The 16,569-nt window shown below is 39.7% G+C and overlaps 1 protein-coding gene across 1 annotated transcript in view; it reads right to left on the bottom strand.

Annotated features, from left to right (window-relative positions):
* Nucleotides 1-2,101: 2,101 nt before the first annotated feature.
* Nucleotides 2,102-16,569, bottom strand: part of LOC126106743 (amyloid-beta-like protein) — a 142,216-nt gene continuing 127,748 nt past the window's right edge. Inside the window, exons 9-11 of the mRNA XM_049913117.1 lie at nt 15,805-16,136; nt 10,849-10,995; nt 2,102-5,426 (exon numbers count right to left, since the gene is read on the bottom strand). Coding sequence (XP_049769074.1) covers nt 5,316-5,426; nt 10,849-10,995; nt 15,805-16,136 — 590 coding nt within the window. The 3' untranslated portion in view covers nt 2,102-5,315. The remainder of the gene's footprint in view (nt 5,427-10,848; nt 10,996-15,804; nt 16,137-16,569) is intronic.

Here is a 16,569-nt window from a genome sequence, read left to right as displayed (position 1 = left end):
TCAGTGGCGGTGTTCGATGAAATGGGATTGCTTGGGGTATTAAAATTAACTGGCTGCAGTTCATTAATGTGTCATGAGCTTGTTGACTGTGGGTCAAACACAGGCATGCTTAGTTGTGATATTACTTGTGTGTTGAACATGTGTCCACTCATTTATGACAATGTGTCCCGATCAGCATGTGGTTTGAGGACTGCCATTGCGTGTTGTAGCTGGTTCTAAGGAAAGAGGTCCTAGTTGGTTTTGTTATATGAACATTTCATATACTTTCAATTTAGGAGCGAGAAAGAGAGATCGAGAGAGAGAGAGAGAGAAGAGAGAGAGAGAGAAGAGAGAGAGAGAAGAGAGAGTGGTGGGGGCGGTGCGGTGAGTGCACGCATGTCAGCATGTGCACGTGTAGGAGCATGCACAGACAGGGAAAACAATGACAGAGAAAATTAATGCCTTTAATGATGTCTTTGGCTAGGTTCTACCTTAAAGCAACATTGCTTGCTCGACACATACATGCTTCTGTTTTTGGCATTGTCTAAAACAGTCCATTGGGAATAAGTACACACTACAACGACCGTGAAGAAATGGTGTACTGATCATAAGCATCACACATGCTTACAACTGCTGAGAAAATCTGCTACTGCAGAACACTGCCTTGGCACGTCATTCTAAGGAATATAACAACACAGAAATTCTGGTGCGCAATTCCAGTTATTGGGAAGCAGTTGAGATTAAATTAGCAAGTGACCTTACAAATAGAGACTTTTGCCTAAATTGCATGTAGAATACTGCTCTCTCACTGCCAGAGGGACAAAGTTAATGCTATGTCACCCATCAGTCATTAATTTTCACTGCGATAACTCCTGATATTGGTCATCTTTGGTGTCAAAATATTGTTGGAATTTGAAGACATCACCCAGCTACATTCCTCTTGCTTGACCTCTAGAATTGTTAAGCATTGTGGGATTCATGCATCACTATTTATTTATTTGCAATTCATAGAGAAGTTTACTGATAAAATACTATACAATTCCTTTTATGTTATCATTGTATTTCACTATGCATGGCTGCCCCATAGTTTTTAAAAATAAAACAAAACAACAGTTGTTTTTAGGTTCTTCTACCTTTCATAAAATTACTAGTATAGATACTACCCAACTTTTTCTGCCACTTTTTACAATTACATTCCCATGCCGCCTTCTGTTGCATATGTTCTTACATGCATGTGCCTGTTTTCCTTATTGTCACTGGCACTGTGTCAGCACAGTTCATCTAGGCAATTACTGTGGACCTCACATTGTCGTAATGATGTTTAAGCCGTAGGTATGTCTGCACAAGATTTTATGTTTTCCTTTATTCAGTCCTTTTATTTATATGACAAGTCTATTTTTTTATGCAGCAGTTTATCTAAACTTGACTTTTATCTGTATCATGTAAGTTCTCCTTTGAGATTTATTTCATCTTGCCAGTGAGAACATGGCTTTCACCACCTACACATATCATTTGTTTTATCTACAACATCCATTTGGTTTACCACTTTATTCTTATTCTAGGTTTCCTGTATTACGATGATGTTCCCTAACTTCTGCTTCATTTTAAATTGGCACTACTGACCTCTTGATAGTTAAACAGTTTTATCACAATGGGACAAAGAATGTTGGATCATTTACTGCTTAATGTTTGAAATAAATTATAAATGTGAGTACATAATACTTCCCATACATCTTTGGGTAGATCTTCATTCGTTTTTACTATTGTTTACATACAGCTGCAACCCTAAAGGCGTGGTTCTAATGTTGTGAAACTAGTTGGATCAGAAATAAGGATTTATCATACAGCTGAAGTGGTTTTATTCACCATGGTTCAGTTCTGAAAATGTGGATACCCACAACACAAAATTTTCTTGACGTCATTGTTGTTTTAGCATTATCCAACAGATGCAGTACATGATGGATAATACCAGATTCTATCAGCCTCGACATCTGTCTTCAAACATGGGTACTTACTGATTATAATTTTTACATTTTATTTGTTCAACTGTCTGTTGAAATTTTATTCCCTCCCTTTCATGTAAGAGCAGGTGGTATAGGGGAAAGAGCTAGGAAAAACCACATATTACTTAGCGTCTTTATTTATTTCTTAATCAAATTTACAATGGCCACAGAATACACAAAATATTACAAGGAAAGAAAGAAGAAAGTAATTATAGTTATAGTCTAACTTTATAAAACTTATTTTAAATGCCAAATTTGAAAGTTTTAAATTTATTTTTTGACAAACATGTAGTTCTTCTTTGTGCACTGTGCTTTTGAAATTTCCTCTATTTGTGTGGTGTTGAAAAGATGTAAAGTCTTATACTTATTAATGACACCTCTGATGAAAAAAAAAGAATAAAAGCTTTTTAACTTTGCCCAATCCATATTGACCAGAGAAGCCAGTGCAAAGGTATAATGTTTGTACATGTTGTTCCTGATTTTTGTTTCCATATTTATCTAACATTGGCCAACAGGATCCTTCTGTGGCCATTGTAAAACTTTTCTGGTACAGAAAAATACTCCTCAAGACTGGGTCTCCACAAGTAGCTCTCTAGAAAAGAAAGGGGGGAGAGAGAAAACATTTTAGTTGGATACATGTGGCTTCTTGGTCTCTGCTGAATAATGTGAATCCGTATGTCAAAATTACCCTTTCCCTAATCATATGCTCAATTTTTTTCTTTTAACCACAAATATTTAGAAACTGACACTGATGTTACCAAATGGTCTCCTGTTAATGGAGAAAAAAATTCAACTGTTGCATTTTTATCAGAAAAATCAGTAAATAAATTACCAACAACAGTCTCTTTGGGTTTCTTATGCTTAGCTGGAAAAATGGACCTATTTAAATCCACCTGCACCAAACATTAAAGTATTGTGGGCAGTAGTTCAGATTAAGAGAGTAATATGCTGGGTGGAAAAACACCATATATATAGGCAATTCCCTTATTTGAAACATGGTAGCAATAGTGACACACAAGGCTTTGAACAAAATTTCATGATTATCCATTTAATTTTTTTACAGTAAAAAGAGTTTTTGCACTCTTTATCTTATACCATGAGTTCAGTTAAGTTTCTGCTATAGCCTCACAGATGAGGTGAGTGCAGTTCATTGTCAGTTTTTAATAGAACAAGAGGAGACACTCTGGATGACTTTTCATATCAATCTCCATATACAGCATGGACAAAAAACTACTATTCCTATTCCATCTTAAGTTGAAAATCAGAGACCTCTGTAACATAGAGAAAGCTTCTTAGGATTTAAAAACAAACGCTGCTTCTGAAGTTTCTTCAGTATCTCATAAATACACAAAAATAAATAACAGTATTGCTCAAACTGAGCATCTGAATGAGACAAAACCTTTAGCTTCAAAAATGATCAAACAGTGGAATCTTTAAGTGATACAAAACACACAAAGTTTTCAATTTGGGTATTGTTGTAGTGAAAGGAAAATGGCAACCAGTTTTCTGTATAACCATGTTGCCTCTTAGCAATGTTGAATCCTTCGAGGCCACATAATCAGAATTACTTAAAACTGTTTCAATATTCCAAGTGTATTTTCAATAGGTATTATGGTCAGGATTGCCCCACATGAAAGATGGAAAGTGAGGGCTAAAGTTTCCTGTTTATTCCCAGGAAATAATGTCACAGCATGTTGTAACACAACACTTGTAGGGTACACATCTTTATTCAATTTTACTATGAAAGTGATACACAAGATTGAACAAAAATTCTTAATCAGAGGTGCCAACTATATTTAATTATGAGATGCCACACTTATCAAAACAATATGTATGATGAAATGATTTTCAAAATATTCTTGTAATTTACAATTTTCTCCATCTTATTATCATCTAGGTGAACAAGTTTGATGGGTAAATGTCCAAAAGTAGTACAGAGTACTACAAGCAAACTGCTAAGAGTGAACCATACGGGCATTCTGTGGAGTGTGTAGTAACATGCTGTATATTTGACATTTTGAGGACTAAAGAAGTTCCTCGAACATTTACAAGTTTAAGTATGCAGGAGCTAGATGGAACTGTACCTCTTCATAAAACATTTACCCATCAAGTGAGCGCTGTTACATTATTAAATGCATATATTATTAGTATTCTAGTTTATACTTGCAAAGCTTGTGTAATAATCTAGTTTTTTTTAATCATTTATATTAGCTTTAATACAATTAAAAAAGTAAAATACTATATATGGAGGGAGCCTTATTATTTTAATATTATTTTAAGTGTACTTCCTAATCCCACCGCACAGAAAGAAAAACACCCACATCCAAAAATAACACCACACTATACTTTTTTATCATGTTTCAAAAAGCTAACACCACAATTGTACATTTGCTCACCCATCTTTATAATATTATGTAGGAATGACATCAAATATTGTAGCCATCTCTATGTGACTGAAACAGTTTGCTATCTCGAACAATAAATCAAAGGGGGAGGAAAAAAGATGTAGATTACTGTAGCCTATAATGGATGTTCAGGCTCTCATTTAGATGTCAAAAGGATGACAACTTTTAGAACGTAATTGACATCTGAACACCAAAGTTCATACAGCACTCCCGTACTGCCTCCGATCTGCTGTCTTCGGGATAGTACGTGCCAAATCATTTAAGATTAGAAGAAGAAACCAGGATGGTCAGAGGGAGAAACATACAGTGGATATGGAGAAGTGTGCTCAAAGTGAATACTCTGTTAGCTCACAGTGCAAGCACCACGGATCACCTACAGTTGCCTCACTGCCTTGCTCAAGTAGTGAAGCCGTGCAAATATTTATCTTACAGCGGTACTGGTAACGAAAGTCAATGATGGCAATGAAAGTTTCCACACATATAGACAGCAACTCCCTACAAATACTTACCCTTTTTATTAGACATAGTATTATTATTATCAATATAACAAACATAGACGAGCAGTAGGTATTATTACAAACGAAAAAATATACAGACACCATTACATATTTTGCTTTATACACACCGGTACTGTGTTACATCAAATTGTCTTAACAGTGTACAGTAGCTATTATTAATATAATAGTAGTAGTAGTGTTAATACATTGAGGTGGTTAGCAGACACACACTGTACATATAGCTTCTGCTGTTAAGGTATTGTATATTCTGCTTCTTAAAATCTTACTTCTTTGCCACATATTACAAACTAAAAAAGGATACCATCCATATAGATAAATATCTGCATTCGGGACAGGGCAAGGGATATCTGGGTGACACGAGGAAATGCCAGACGAGCGGCGCCGGCAGACTACGGCCTCCCACTCGTACCTTACTCCTTCACCTCGAAGTACTTGTAGGTGGGGTTCTCGTAGCCGTTGATCTGCATGTTGGCCACATGCCGCTCCTCTGGGGTCGCCGCCTGGTCTACCTCGACAAAACCCTGTGGGCATGCCAGTATGTGTTTGTGCTGCTTCTTACAAAAGTAGTGGAAGAGTATGTAAAAAAATCAGAAGATACTAGAGTTGGACAAAATAATACGAATGTTATTTTATTTGTCATGGATCTCTTTTGACACATATGTGTCAATAAAAGCTTGTTGTATAAATTTTCTTTTATCATTACAATACTAGCCTTTCACCTGCCGCTTCACCGAGGCATGCGTATACCGCATGTATTGCCAACATCTCTTCATCCCCCCCCCCCCCCCCCTGTCCATCTCTACTTTCTCCCTCCTGCTGACCAGACCATCTGCCCCCCCCCCCCCCCCCCTCTGTCCATCTCTGCCTCCACCTTCTGTCTGTATCCATCACCTCCTTCCCCTGCATTCCATGTGCAACTTCCATGTCACCTCTGGCTCTATGGGAGATAAGTGGTTCTTAGTCCTCTACTACTTCTTTCCACACAATAAACGTTACGCTTATCAAGTTTGGTTGAAATTGATCCAAGGGTTTAGGAGGAGGAGATATGGAACATACATACACAGGATGCTTGAAAAATACTTTTACTGACTTTGAGGGCAGACCCCCTACACCAAAACAAGAAACGATGTCTAGTAATACAGACTCTAAAATTCATACCTCAAGAGCTATGAGCACTTGTTTATCTTCACTACTGTAGAACACATCTCTTCTTCTAAACAAGTGCTCCTAGCTTTTAATATGACAGATAAAAGAAAATTAAAGAAAACACAATGATCCAACAAGTTAAAAAAGACCTTGAGAAAGTTCAGAGAGAAGTAGTGGAGGTAGTAGACAGGAATCTGTTCAGGCATAAGGCAAGCTATTGGGTAGTACAGCCAGAGATTCCTGAAAGACGAGGAACGAAACGCACTGAGGACAGCAAACTTGCCCATCAGCATGAGAGCCATCTGGAAAATGTATCTAAAAGCTCTGTTTGATTCAATAAGTTACATATGCAAAAAAAAAATTATATTATGTTCAAGTTCACATTTGATCAATCCTTAATTCTAGCATGTCCCCCCCCCCCCCCCCCCACACACACACACGCACACATACACACAAAATCCCACTTTTTTTATGCACTGTGACAACAACTGATAAGGTTCTGATGAGCATTCTGTACTGATCTCTGTCATGAATGTCATTGTGGTCCACTTCTGGCTGCTCCAGGTCTTTCCCAACTAGCCTTGCCCACTTGACATCAGTCACTTTCCCCTGGAAGACAATGCTGAAGATTCTCTATGTGAGTCTCCAATTGTACATTGTGACTATACAATTGTAGAAGTTTAGCATCCCTCTTATCACTGCTGTTGTAAAATGCTCTAGACGTCGGCAGGGTTCCTTGTTGTGTATACACAATATTGATAGTCCCCATCACTTTTCCCAAAATCTTTCTGCCCTATAGTTCTAGTTTCCAGTGTTGTCCCTTTCTGAAGATGTTCAGGCATTCTGAAGCCTCCAGCACTGAAGGTCTTATTATGGCACTGTAGGTTTAGTGCTTTAGACTGAGGGAAAGGAAATTAGATCTGTAAATTTTCTTACAGAAATACTTGGTTGTCTCCATTCTGGTGCCCCTATAGTTCATGGCCACATCCTCACTAATATGGGCTTATCTGCTCTCCAAGGTATTTGAAGGAGTCCATCTTCTCTCTTAATGATCATGCTGGGTGCAGCTCTGACATTTATGATGTACTCTGCCTTGCTAATGGCACTCTGCAACTCCACTTCAGCTGCAATGAGGATAACCAGCTTCTTCTGCACTGGATGCTAAATGTGTGAGGTCATTTGTGAAGCAGGCCAGTTGACTACTAACTTGTCCTTTTTGTAACTGATTACCAGCCCTGTAACATCTGTGAGTGTCTTACCCATTCACATAAAACTTTCTCCAGCAGGCAATTGAAGAGTACTGGGGATAGTCCATCTCACTGCCTAACACCAGTTCCAAACTATAAGTTCTTTGACAGTTCTCTTCTGATCTTCTATTATTTAGTCAAATATTTTTGCTGGGTTAGTTTCAGGCATTAACACCCACTGTCACTGGCTAGAGCATACATAGCCAGTGGGTATCATAGTACATCATCAATGTACTCTTACACCCCACACCAATCCAAAGTGGCTTGAATGATTCAATTATGCAGATAGCCAGTAGCATAGGTGCTACCACAATGGAGGGGTATATGTGTAGAGGCTAGATGAATATGTGATTCCTGGAGAGTGGCAGCAGCATTTAAAGTAGTTACAGTGGCAACAGTCGAGATGACTGATTGATCTGATCTTGTAACATTGGCCAACAATGCCTTCCTACACTGGTTTTGTAAATACAAAGATAAACTGAAGTTATTATTTTTCCAGAGAGCTTGCTGATCTTCTGCATGGCTTAATGATGATGGCATCCTGCTGGGCGCAATATTTTGGATGTAAAATAGTCCCCCACTCAGATCTCCAGGCAGGGACTACTCTGGAGGGTACTGTCATCTGTAGAAATAAAACCGGGGTTCTGCAGGTAGGAGTGTGGAATGTGTGATTCCTTAACTGGTAGGTGAGAGAGAGAATTTAAAAATGGAAACTGATAAGTTGAAGTTAGATATAGTGGGAATTAGTGAATGACAAACAGGACTTACTGTCGAGTGAGTACTGAGTTATAAACAGAAACTGAAGCAGGAGTAAGTATACTAATGCATAAGAACTAAGACTGCAGGTAAGCTACTACAAACCACACGCTGAACACACTATCGTAGCCAAGGTAGACATGATGCAAACAACCACCACAATAGATTTGTATCCCTAACAGCTCTGCAGATGATGATGAGACTGAAACAGTGTTTAATGAGACAAAAGAAATTATTCAGATAGTTATGGAAGACACAAATCTAATTTTGATGGGAGACCAGATTTCTATAGTGGAAAAGGAAGAGAAGGAAAAATAGTAGGAGAATCTGTCATTGCAATCAACACAGTACTTCTCATATCATGTGTCACCATTTCTGTTATTGTTTCTGCCACTATCAGCTGCAGACAGATTTCTAACTCTCTACAAACACAGAAAATAACCATGCTCAGAATGAAAAAAAGAAAAAAAAGGGAGTCTTCAAACTTCAGCATAAGCAACAACAGCCAAATATACTCTTTTTGATGAATTTGTAAAGTGAAAGATGATTTCTAATTTAGAAGCCATGAACTTTTTAAAAATCTGTTAAAATGGCAAAGATATACTACCTGAAAATTGGAAGCATAAAAACTTTTTTCCTTGGCTGTAACCTTGAAAATTTGTTTTGAAGAACTTCAGTTATCTTTCACAATTCCTGTTCCTTTCCTCAAACATTATTCTGCTGGTCAGCATTATTAAGAATCTTTCATTTTTTAAATTAGAAATTAATGAATTGTTCAGACACACCAAAAAACTCCCCTGACAAAAGAATTTCAGTTTTGATTTGGGACCTCTGTTCAACTACATTACTTTTATTCCATCTCCCCATCTGATATTCTGAATCTTTTTAAATAAAGTTTCAGATATGGAATCTTGAAGAAAAACATCCATGTAAAAGCTTTGGGTAGCATGTCTCCTATACAGAGTGCGTTCCGTAAGTAATGCAACCAATTTTTTTCTGATGCAACGGTACACCACAGCGTGTTGTAACTGGCTGGGATAAGTGGAAGGGGGGGGGGGGGGGTGTTAGCTTCAAAACACTCTTTGTCTCATTCGGCTGCAAGCTGCCAGAGAGTCAGGATGTACATTTCCGTCAACCCTGTTTTGAGTTTATGTAGCACTACACAATGGATCATTCTTTAGATCAACAGTGCACTATCAAATTTTGTGTTAAACTTGGGAAGTCTGCCACCAAAACGTTTCCATTACTTCAGCATGCCTTTGGGACTGATTGCTTGTCCACATCACAAGTTTTCAGATGGCACAAGTCGTTCATGGAGGGCCGAGAGGAGATCACTGACGAACCTCGCAGAGGACGGCCATCAACCACACGAGTCAATGAAAATGTGACGCGTGTGTGCGATTGTTTGAACTCTGACAGATGGCTGAGCCTTCAATTGATAGCACAAACTCTAAACTTGTCAAAAACAACCATTTTCCGCATTGTTACCGAAGATTTGAACATGAGAAAGGTGTGTGCCAAACTCATTCCAAAGACTGAAGAACACAAGCACATGCAAGTTGTTTGGTGCTGAGAAATGTTGGAAATGTGTGAAAATGAGCCTCATTTTTTAAACTCAGTTATCACTGAGTTGCGGACTTTTGAGTATGACCCTGAGACAAAAAGGCAGAGTTCAGAGTGGCACACCCCATCGTCGTCCCGTCCCAAGAAGGCACACATGAGTAAGTCCAGGATCAAAACCACGCTCACTGTCTTCTTTGATGTCAGAGGCAGTGTCCACCATGAATTTATACCTACTGGGACTACAGTGAACTCAGCTTTCTACTTGGAAGTGCTCAAAAGACTGAAAAGGAGGGTCTTACGCTGCCGAAGCAACATCAAGGACATGTGGAAAGTTCACCATGACAACGCACCGAGTCACAGCGCCTTCATTGTCAACGACTTCCTGGCCAGGACTAAGACCCCACTGGTTCCCCAGCCTCCCTACAGTCCTGACCTGGCTCCTGCTGACTTTTTTTGTTTCCTCGGTTAAAAGGAGTCATGAAAGGAAAACACTGGGACACGATTGGAAGCATCCAGGCGCATGTTACATCAGCTCTAAAGGACATTCCGGAAAAGGCATTCCAGGATATCTTCCAGGCATGGAAACATCACCTCCAGAAGTGTATCGACGCAAGAGGGTGCTATTTTGAAAATTTTTGATTGTTTGTACGAGTATATTCAGTAAATGATTTTTTATGAATTTGGTCGCATTACTTATGGAACGCACCTCGTATATTTAAAGAAATTTTCAATTTTCTTTTTGTGACGTTGTCCCACACAAAGGTATCAACAGAAAAATATAGGTTTGTTCTTATTATAAGCTCAATAAAGTAACCTAAAATTATTCAGTCAAGAATAGGTATTGACAGTGCTGACAAAACACGGAAGATAGTCAGTGTCTCTGCAGCAACTCAGAACAGTCTTTGTGTGAAGAACCCAAGAGTAGGGTACATTGTGAGACTCATCTTACTCAGTTGCTGCTGGGAACACTGATTATTCTCTGTGTTTTACTGTCACCACCAATTAACAATCATGAAAATAATATAGCAGTGAATTAATTTGAGGTTTCTCTGTAAGATGAGAAACATAGAATTGCAGTTCAGACAACATAATGAGAAACAAGAAACTAATTCTATGGACACTAGGTGTCAAACTAAACATTCTAAGAGCAGATTTCATGTGTGTTTTTACACTGAGCCTTCCACTCGATCAGATCCGAGGTTCCTGTAATGCAAAGTGAGACGCCCCTTACCTGGTTTTGCGGTGACCGAGCGCTCCTTCTCCGCAGCACGGCTATGCCAACGATCACAGCTGCCATGAGTGTGATGCCGGCAAAAGCCAGAGTGAAGTAGATGCTCTTGTTCTCCCGATGGTACACCTCACGTCGTACTGAGAAAGTCTGCCAAAGTACAGTTTCTATTAGTCCCAGTTTTCTGAGTTTGCACAACTGATTTAGAGCAAGTTAAATGAAATGATATTAGCAATAAACTTATCATGAAAACTGGAGACAACAACATAAATGTAGTACAGGATTTCTGTTACCTCAGAACCAAAATTGCACCTGACAAACAAAGTAAGGGGGACAGGCTGGCAAAGGCTAAAAGGGCTTTCCTTGACAAGAGAAGTCTACTAGTATGAAACATGGACCTTAATCTCTGGAAGAAATTTCTGAGAATGTATGTTTGGAACACAGCATTGTATGGTAGTTAAACATGGACTGTGGGAAAAGCCAGAACAGAAGAGAATTAAAGTGTCTGAGATGTGGTGTTACAGATGAACTTTGAAAATTAGAGGGACTGATAAGATAAAGAATGAGCAGGTTCTCTGCAGAATCAATGAAGAGAGAAACATACAGAAAACACCAACAGGAATAAAGGACAGGATGATATGGTGTGTTAAGACATCAGGAAATAACTTACATGTAGTGGATAAAAAACTGTAGGGGAAGATAGATTGGACATATGGTACAAGTGTTACTATGAGTTGAACAAATTGGCACAAGAGAAGAACTTGGGGTGGGTCAGAAGACAGGTGACTACAAATAATTGTGTACACATACATCCCAAAACAAAAATAGTGGCCTATACATACAAATCCAAATAACCAAAATGAGGATAAAATACACCTACATTCTAAAACTTCCATGTTCAAATTAATTTTTGTTATAGAGTGGTGTTAAAAAAGTAATCACTGCTGTGTGCAGTCTGACAACCTGCCCAGATAAAGCTTAGTACAATACAAATACAATCAGGCAAATACTGACAGTATTTAACACCTGAAAATCTCTCAATGTAACAATCTAGTAAATGATTCATTGAGTTTAAAACCTGCTGCCACCAAATGACACCCACATCAGTTCTGTGTCCAAATATACAGTCTAAAGCAGAATTAAGCACAAATTAAGGAAGATTAAAGGGAAAATTATGATGTCAGTTGACTAACTGCTGACCAAAATTTGGCAATATCAAGAGCACTGACAGGAACTGACATTCGATAGTCAGCTGTATTCAAGACTGAAAATAAGCAGTATTGTGTGAACTGTGCTGAGATCAGCTAAGTGTGAAGTAATTAGCCTGGGCTCCTAGTTAACTGGATGCGGTTAACCACTTGTATTTTCTTTTTGCCTGTTGTTCATCAGAAAAAGGTGTGTATTTTGATGCCAATATAAGTGGGAGTATACGGAGCTTGCAAGTATAAGGAGCAAACAAAAAGAAATGAGCCGGAGGCATAATTACAGAAAACAAGACCTGTATGTTAGAAGTATTGACCCTGGCTGTAGAGACCCTTGTCCCACTGGGACACAAGTTGGTGAATGGCTGTCTCATAAAATTCCCGGGGCTGTGATGTGAACCAGTTCTGCATGTACAGCTGGAGGTGAATCTGAAAGGTTATACTGATGTTCTTCTTTGACCAAGATGGCCCCCTTCGGTTCACTTTCTGCAGCATGGGACAACAGTGAATGCCCAGAATTACTTGCAAACCTTGACCATGACCACCCTTCGCCCAGCGATCAAATCAAAACTACCAGGCAATCTCACATGTGGGGTCATTCTGCTCTATGATAATGCAAAGTCTGATACGGCCAATATAGTCACAACACTCCTACAGAAATTCAAATTGGAGGTTTTCAGCCACCCTCCATACAGTCCAGACCTATCTCCCTGTGATTACACCATTTTTGGCCCCCTTAAAAAGGCTCTGAAGGCCAAATGATGCACTTCAGATGACGATGTCCAGCCATACGTGCGGAACTGGTTAACATTGGTGCCCTGAGAATTTTATGAGACAGCCATTCACCACCTTGTGTCATAGTGGGACAAGTGTCTCAATATCCAGGGTCAATACTTCTAACATACAGGTGCTGGTTCCTTTAATTATGCCTCTGGCTTGTTTCTTTTTGAACACCTCTTATATGATCATTGATAAAAATATTTGTAAATTGTATACGATAAATAATATTATAAATAAACAGAGCTTGGTGCAAAGTACCTGGATCATGCCTAAGGGACCTGCAATGGAGTACCAGAAACACAACAGCCCTGAGAACATATATTTTTTTCAAATGGCGCTTAAAATTAGAACATATTCCATTGGCACTCGTCATACATTTTTGCAAGGAACTGCTATTTACTGTATCTGCAAAACATGTACACACAACATTTGAATGCCCACTGCATTACTCATACCTTACTCACCAAAAATTGACAACTTATTTACAAAATTACGCTTCAAAAAACACCATACTTTCTAGCACTTGCTTTCAGATTGGGAAACAATATTCCAGTTCTTTCAGTTCCTGTTTTTTATTCTCTTTCTGCCCTCTACGATGGTTCTCATTTTCTGGAGAGCTAAAACTTTGGTATCGTCAAACAAATTTGGCCCAGCATACATACCAGATTGACACATTTCTGTGTCTCATTGTGAGTGATAATGGGTTCCTTGAACACTTAATCTTTGCTGTTTCCCTTCAACTGAACACCCTTTGTTCATTATATCTGCATCACTTAGCTGCTCAAACCCTCATTCACTATCATTGTTAGTTAACCACCCATTGATATTTTCCACATCTGTATCTTCACAAGCAGAGATTACCGTAATATTCTAGTTGAAAATATTCATTCTGATTAAAACCAAATCCTTCAGCCATCACTTTTTATTTTAAGAATCACTCAACTACGCACCGAAAATCCACAAGCTAATTAATATAAAAGGGGTAAATTTTTTGAGAGCCAGTTGGTTTTATCAGGGTTCCAATACACCATATTGTTTCCCACTCTTTTAGCTACAAAACCCTATTTTTCAATATAATCTCTGTGCAATGTGATGGCTTTAAGCCATCTTACTGGGAAGGACTGTATGCTTGCATGGCATCACTCTACTGCTTGATATTGGGGCCAATGTCTTGCTGCATCAATAACCTCCCTATCATCCTGCATCATCATGTACTGCTTCCTCCAGAGTGCATCCTTCAGTGGGCCAAACAGATGGAAGTCGAAAGGTGTTAGATCCCGGGTCTAGGGAGGTTGAGGAAAGAACAGTCCAGTGAAGCTTTGGGAGATGCTTTGAGGTGGACAGACTTGTGTGAAGACTTGGGTTGTCATGCAGAAGAAGAAGTTCATTTGCATTTTTGTGGAAACAAACATGCTGAAGTCAATTCTTCAGTTTCCTGAGGGTAGCACAAAATGCTTCCGAGTTGACTGTTGCACCATGAGGAAGGTCATCAAACAGAATAACCCCTTCAGAGTCACAGAAGACCATTGTCATGTCTTTACCAGCTGATGGTGCAGATTTGAACTATTTTTTTTTTCCCTGCCACCACTCCATGGATTGCTGTTTAGCTTCCAGTTCAAAGTGATGAAAACACATTTCATCAGCTGTGATAATTTCAACAAAATATTGTCACTATCAGCCTAGTAACATGCAAGCGATTTCACACATATGGTCCTTCATTGCTCTTTATGCTCTTCTATTAGGCACTGAAAACCCCAGTGGGCACATACTTTTGAGTATCCAATGGTTGATGCGCGTGACAGCACTACCAACAGAGGCATCCAATTACGCAGGAAGGTGTTTGTTTGTGTTCTGTCAGTCACTTTGAATGAGAGTGTCTGTACATTCCAACACTGCAGGAGTCACTGCAGTTTGTGGTGGGAAAAGCGATGTCATTGACTGTTTCAAGGATTTTTAAGCTGCAGCAACCGTTCTCGACAACTGAACCACTGGCAGCCAGTTCGACAAGCACGTAGTGCCCTCACCCGCTAATAGTGGGTGACGGTAGTGCTAAACGGATATGCATACGCTCAAACGCCGAGCTACCAATAGATGTCTCTACGGTCCCACTACCATGATCCTTCTCGATTCATTGCTATCTTTGTTTTGTTGTTCTTTATTCATTTCCGTTTGCTGTTTCCATTCTTGCCGGTTGTGCAAAGTTTTACAATGTGTTGTGTCTTTTGTTGCAACTTGTAAGTTAAGTTGGAGGTGAGCGATGAGCAGAAAACTAACAAACTATTTTACTTGTTCTCCTGCATCTAAAAAACCAAAAACTGTCAATAATTCGTGTCCGAGTGAAAAGCCAGGAAGTTCAACATCAGCGGATGATGAAAGTGAAGCTGTAGACCTGAGCAATGATCGATTGGACTCTCCCGTTTCATTTGAGTTTTATTATAGGTTAATTGAAGTATATGATACCATTTTCTTTTATTGTTCAGGGACTGATGGGAATCGAATGCTTCATTTGAGGTGATGTAAACTGAAGTGTTCGATACCACATTCTCTCGTATGTTCGGGTGTTTCTCGGTATCGCCTGCTTCATTTGAGCTGTAGTAAAGTCAACTGAAGAGTCCAATACCATTTTTTTGGTAGTTCGACTTGTTGATGACGCCACGGCTAAAAGCAGACGGATGGTATCCCGTGCTTCAGTTATAAGTAATTTTTGCTGCATTATATCCAATGTCAGAGTACCCTTAAACCTTTTTTTAGAAAAAAAGCACTGGGTTTAGCAGTATAATAATTAATCTGAGTCAACCAATAAATGTTTGCCAAGTTAATCTACGTAGAAATGCATAATGTAATTTGTCTCCTGTACCACGTGTGAGTAAGACTGTGTAGATTCTGGCTGTGGCTACGAACGGGTATTTGTGTGATGCCACCGAAGCTCCCGAGGACAGACGAAAGTGCCGTTCCACGTTTAGGACATCGCACTCACCGCTTCACCGTGGCTCACATCGTGGGTCTGCGCGTGTGCGACCCTGGCGGGCGGCTCCTCCTGGTGGTGCACGGCTGCGGTCTCCGACTCGGGTGGGGCGGCCGAGCTGTAGGCGGCTGGCTGCACGGGTGGAGCCTGCTGTCCTGCCTGCGCCTGCACTGCGGGCTGCGGGGCCACCGCCGCCACCGCCGCGTCCTCCTCTGCCGGTATCACGGCCGCCTCTGCCGGAGCGTCCTGCTGCTGCTGTTGCTGCTGCTGGCGCGACAGTTCCGCCCTCTCCTTCTTACGCTGCTCCTTGCGTTGTTTCTCTAGCTGGCGCTGGCGTTCCTTCTCTGTCGGCCGGATAACAGTAACGAGTGAGAAACGAGAATGGAAGTGTTCATTAATGTGGATCTACATCTTTGAGGTGTGTCCAGAAAGCAAGTATTATTTTGGAAAAAGCTCATAAAAACACTTTTCCATTTAAAACAAAAATTTATTTTTACTAGAAAGAACATCTCGAACTATTTTTCTATATAGTTGCCAACATTGTCCAGACATTTGTAACAGAGGGAAACCAACTTTTCTATGCCCTCTCCACAGAAAGATTTCGAACATCAATTATTGTGTGTTTTCTGCTGACTCAGTTGCTTCCCAGAGGTGAAACAGCAAGTGTGGCACTATACTGAGAAACATTGAGATATACTGTGAAACACTGAGAAAACTTTGGCAAGGGTCTCAAAACAAAAGGCCTGGAATGCTCATTTCAGGCATTGTGTTACTTCA

This window comes from Schistocerca cancellata, chromosome 10 (genome assembly GCF_023864275.1).
Source record: "Schistocerca cancellata isolate TAMUIC-IGC-003103 chromosome 10, iqSchCanc2.1, whole genome shotgun sequence".
Lineage (NCBI taxonomy): Eukaryota > Metazoa > Arthropoda > Insecta > Orthoptera > Acrididae > Schistocerca > Schistocerca cancellata.
The sequence above is the reverse complement of the archived record's forward strand: the minus strand, read 5'-3'. Positions and strand labels throughout refer to the sequence as shown.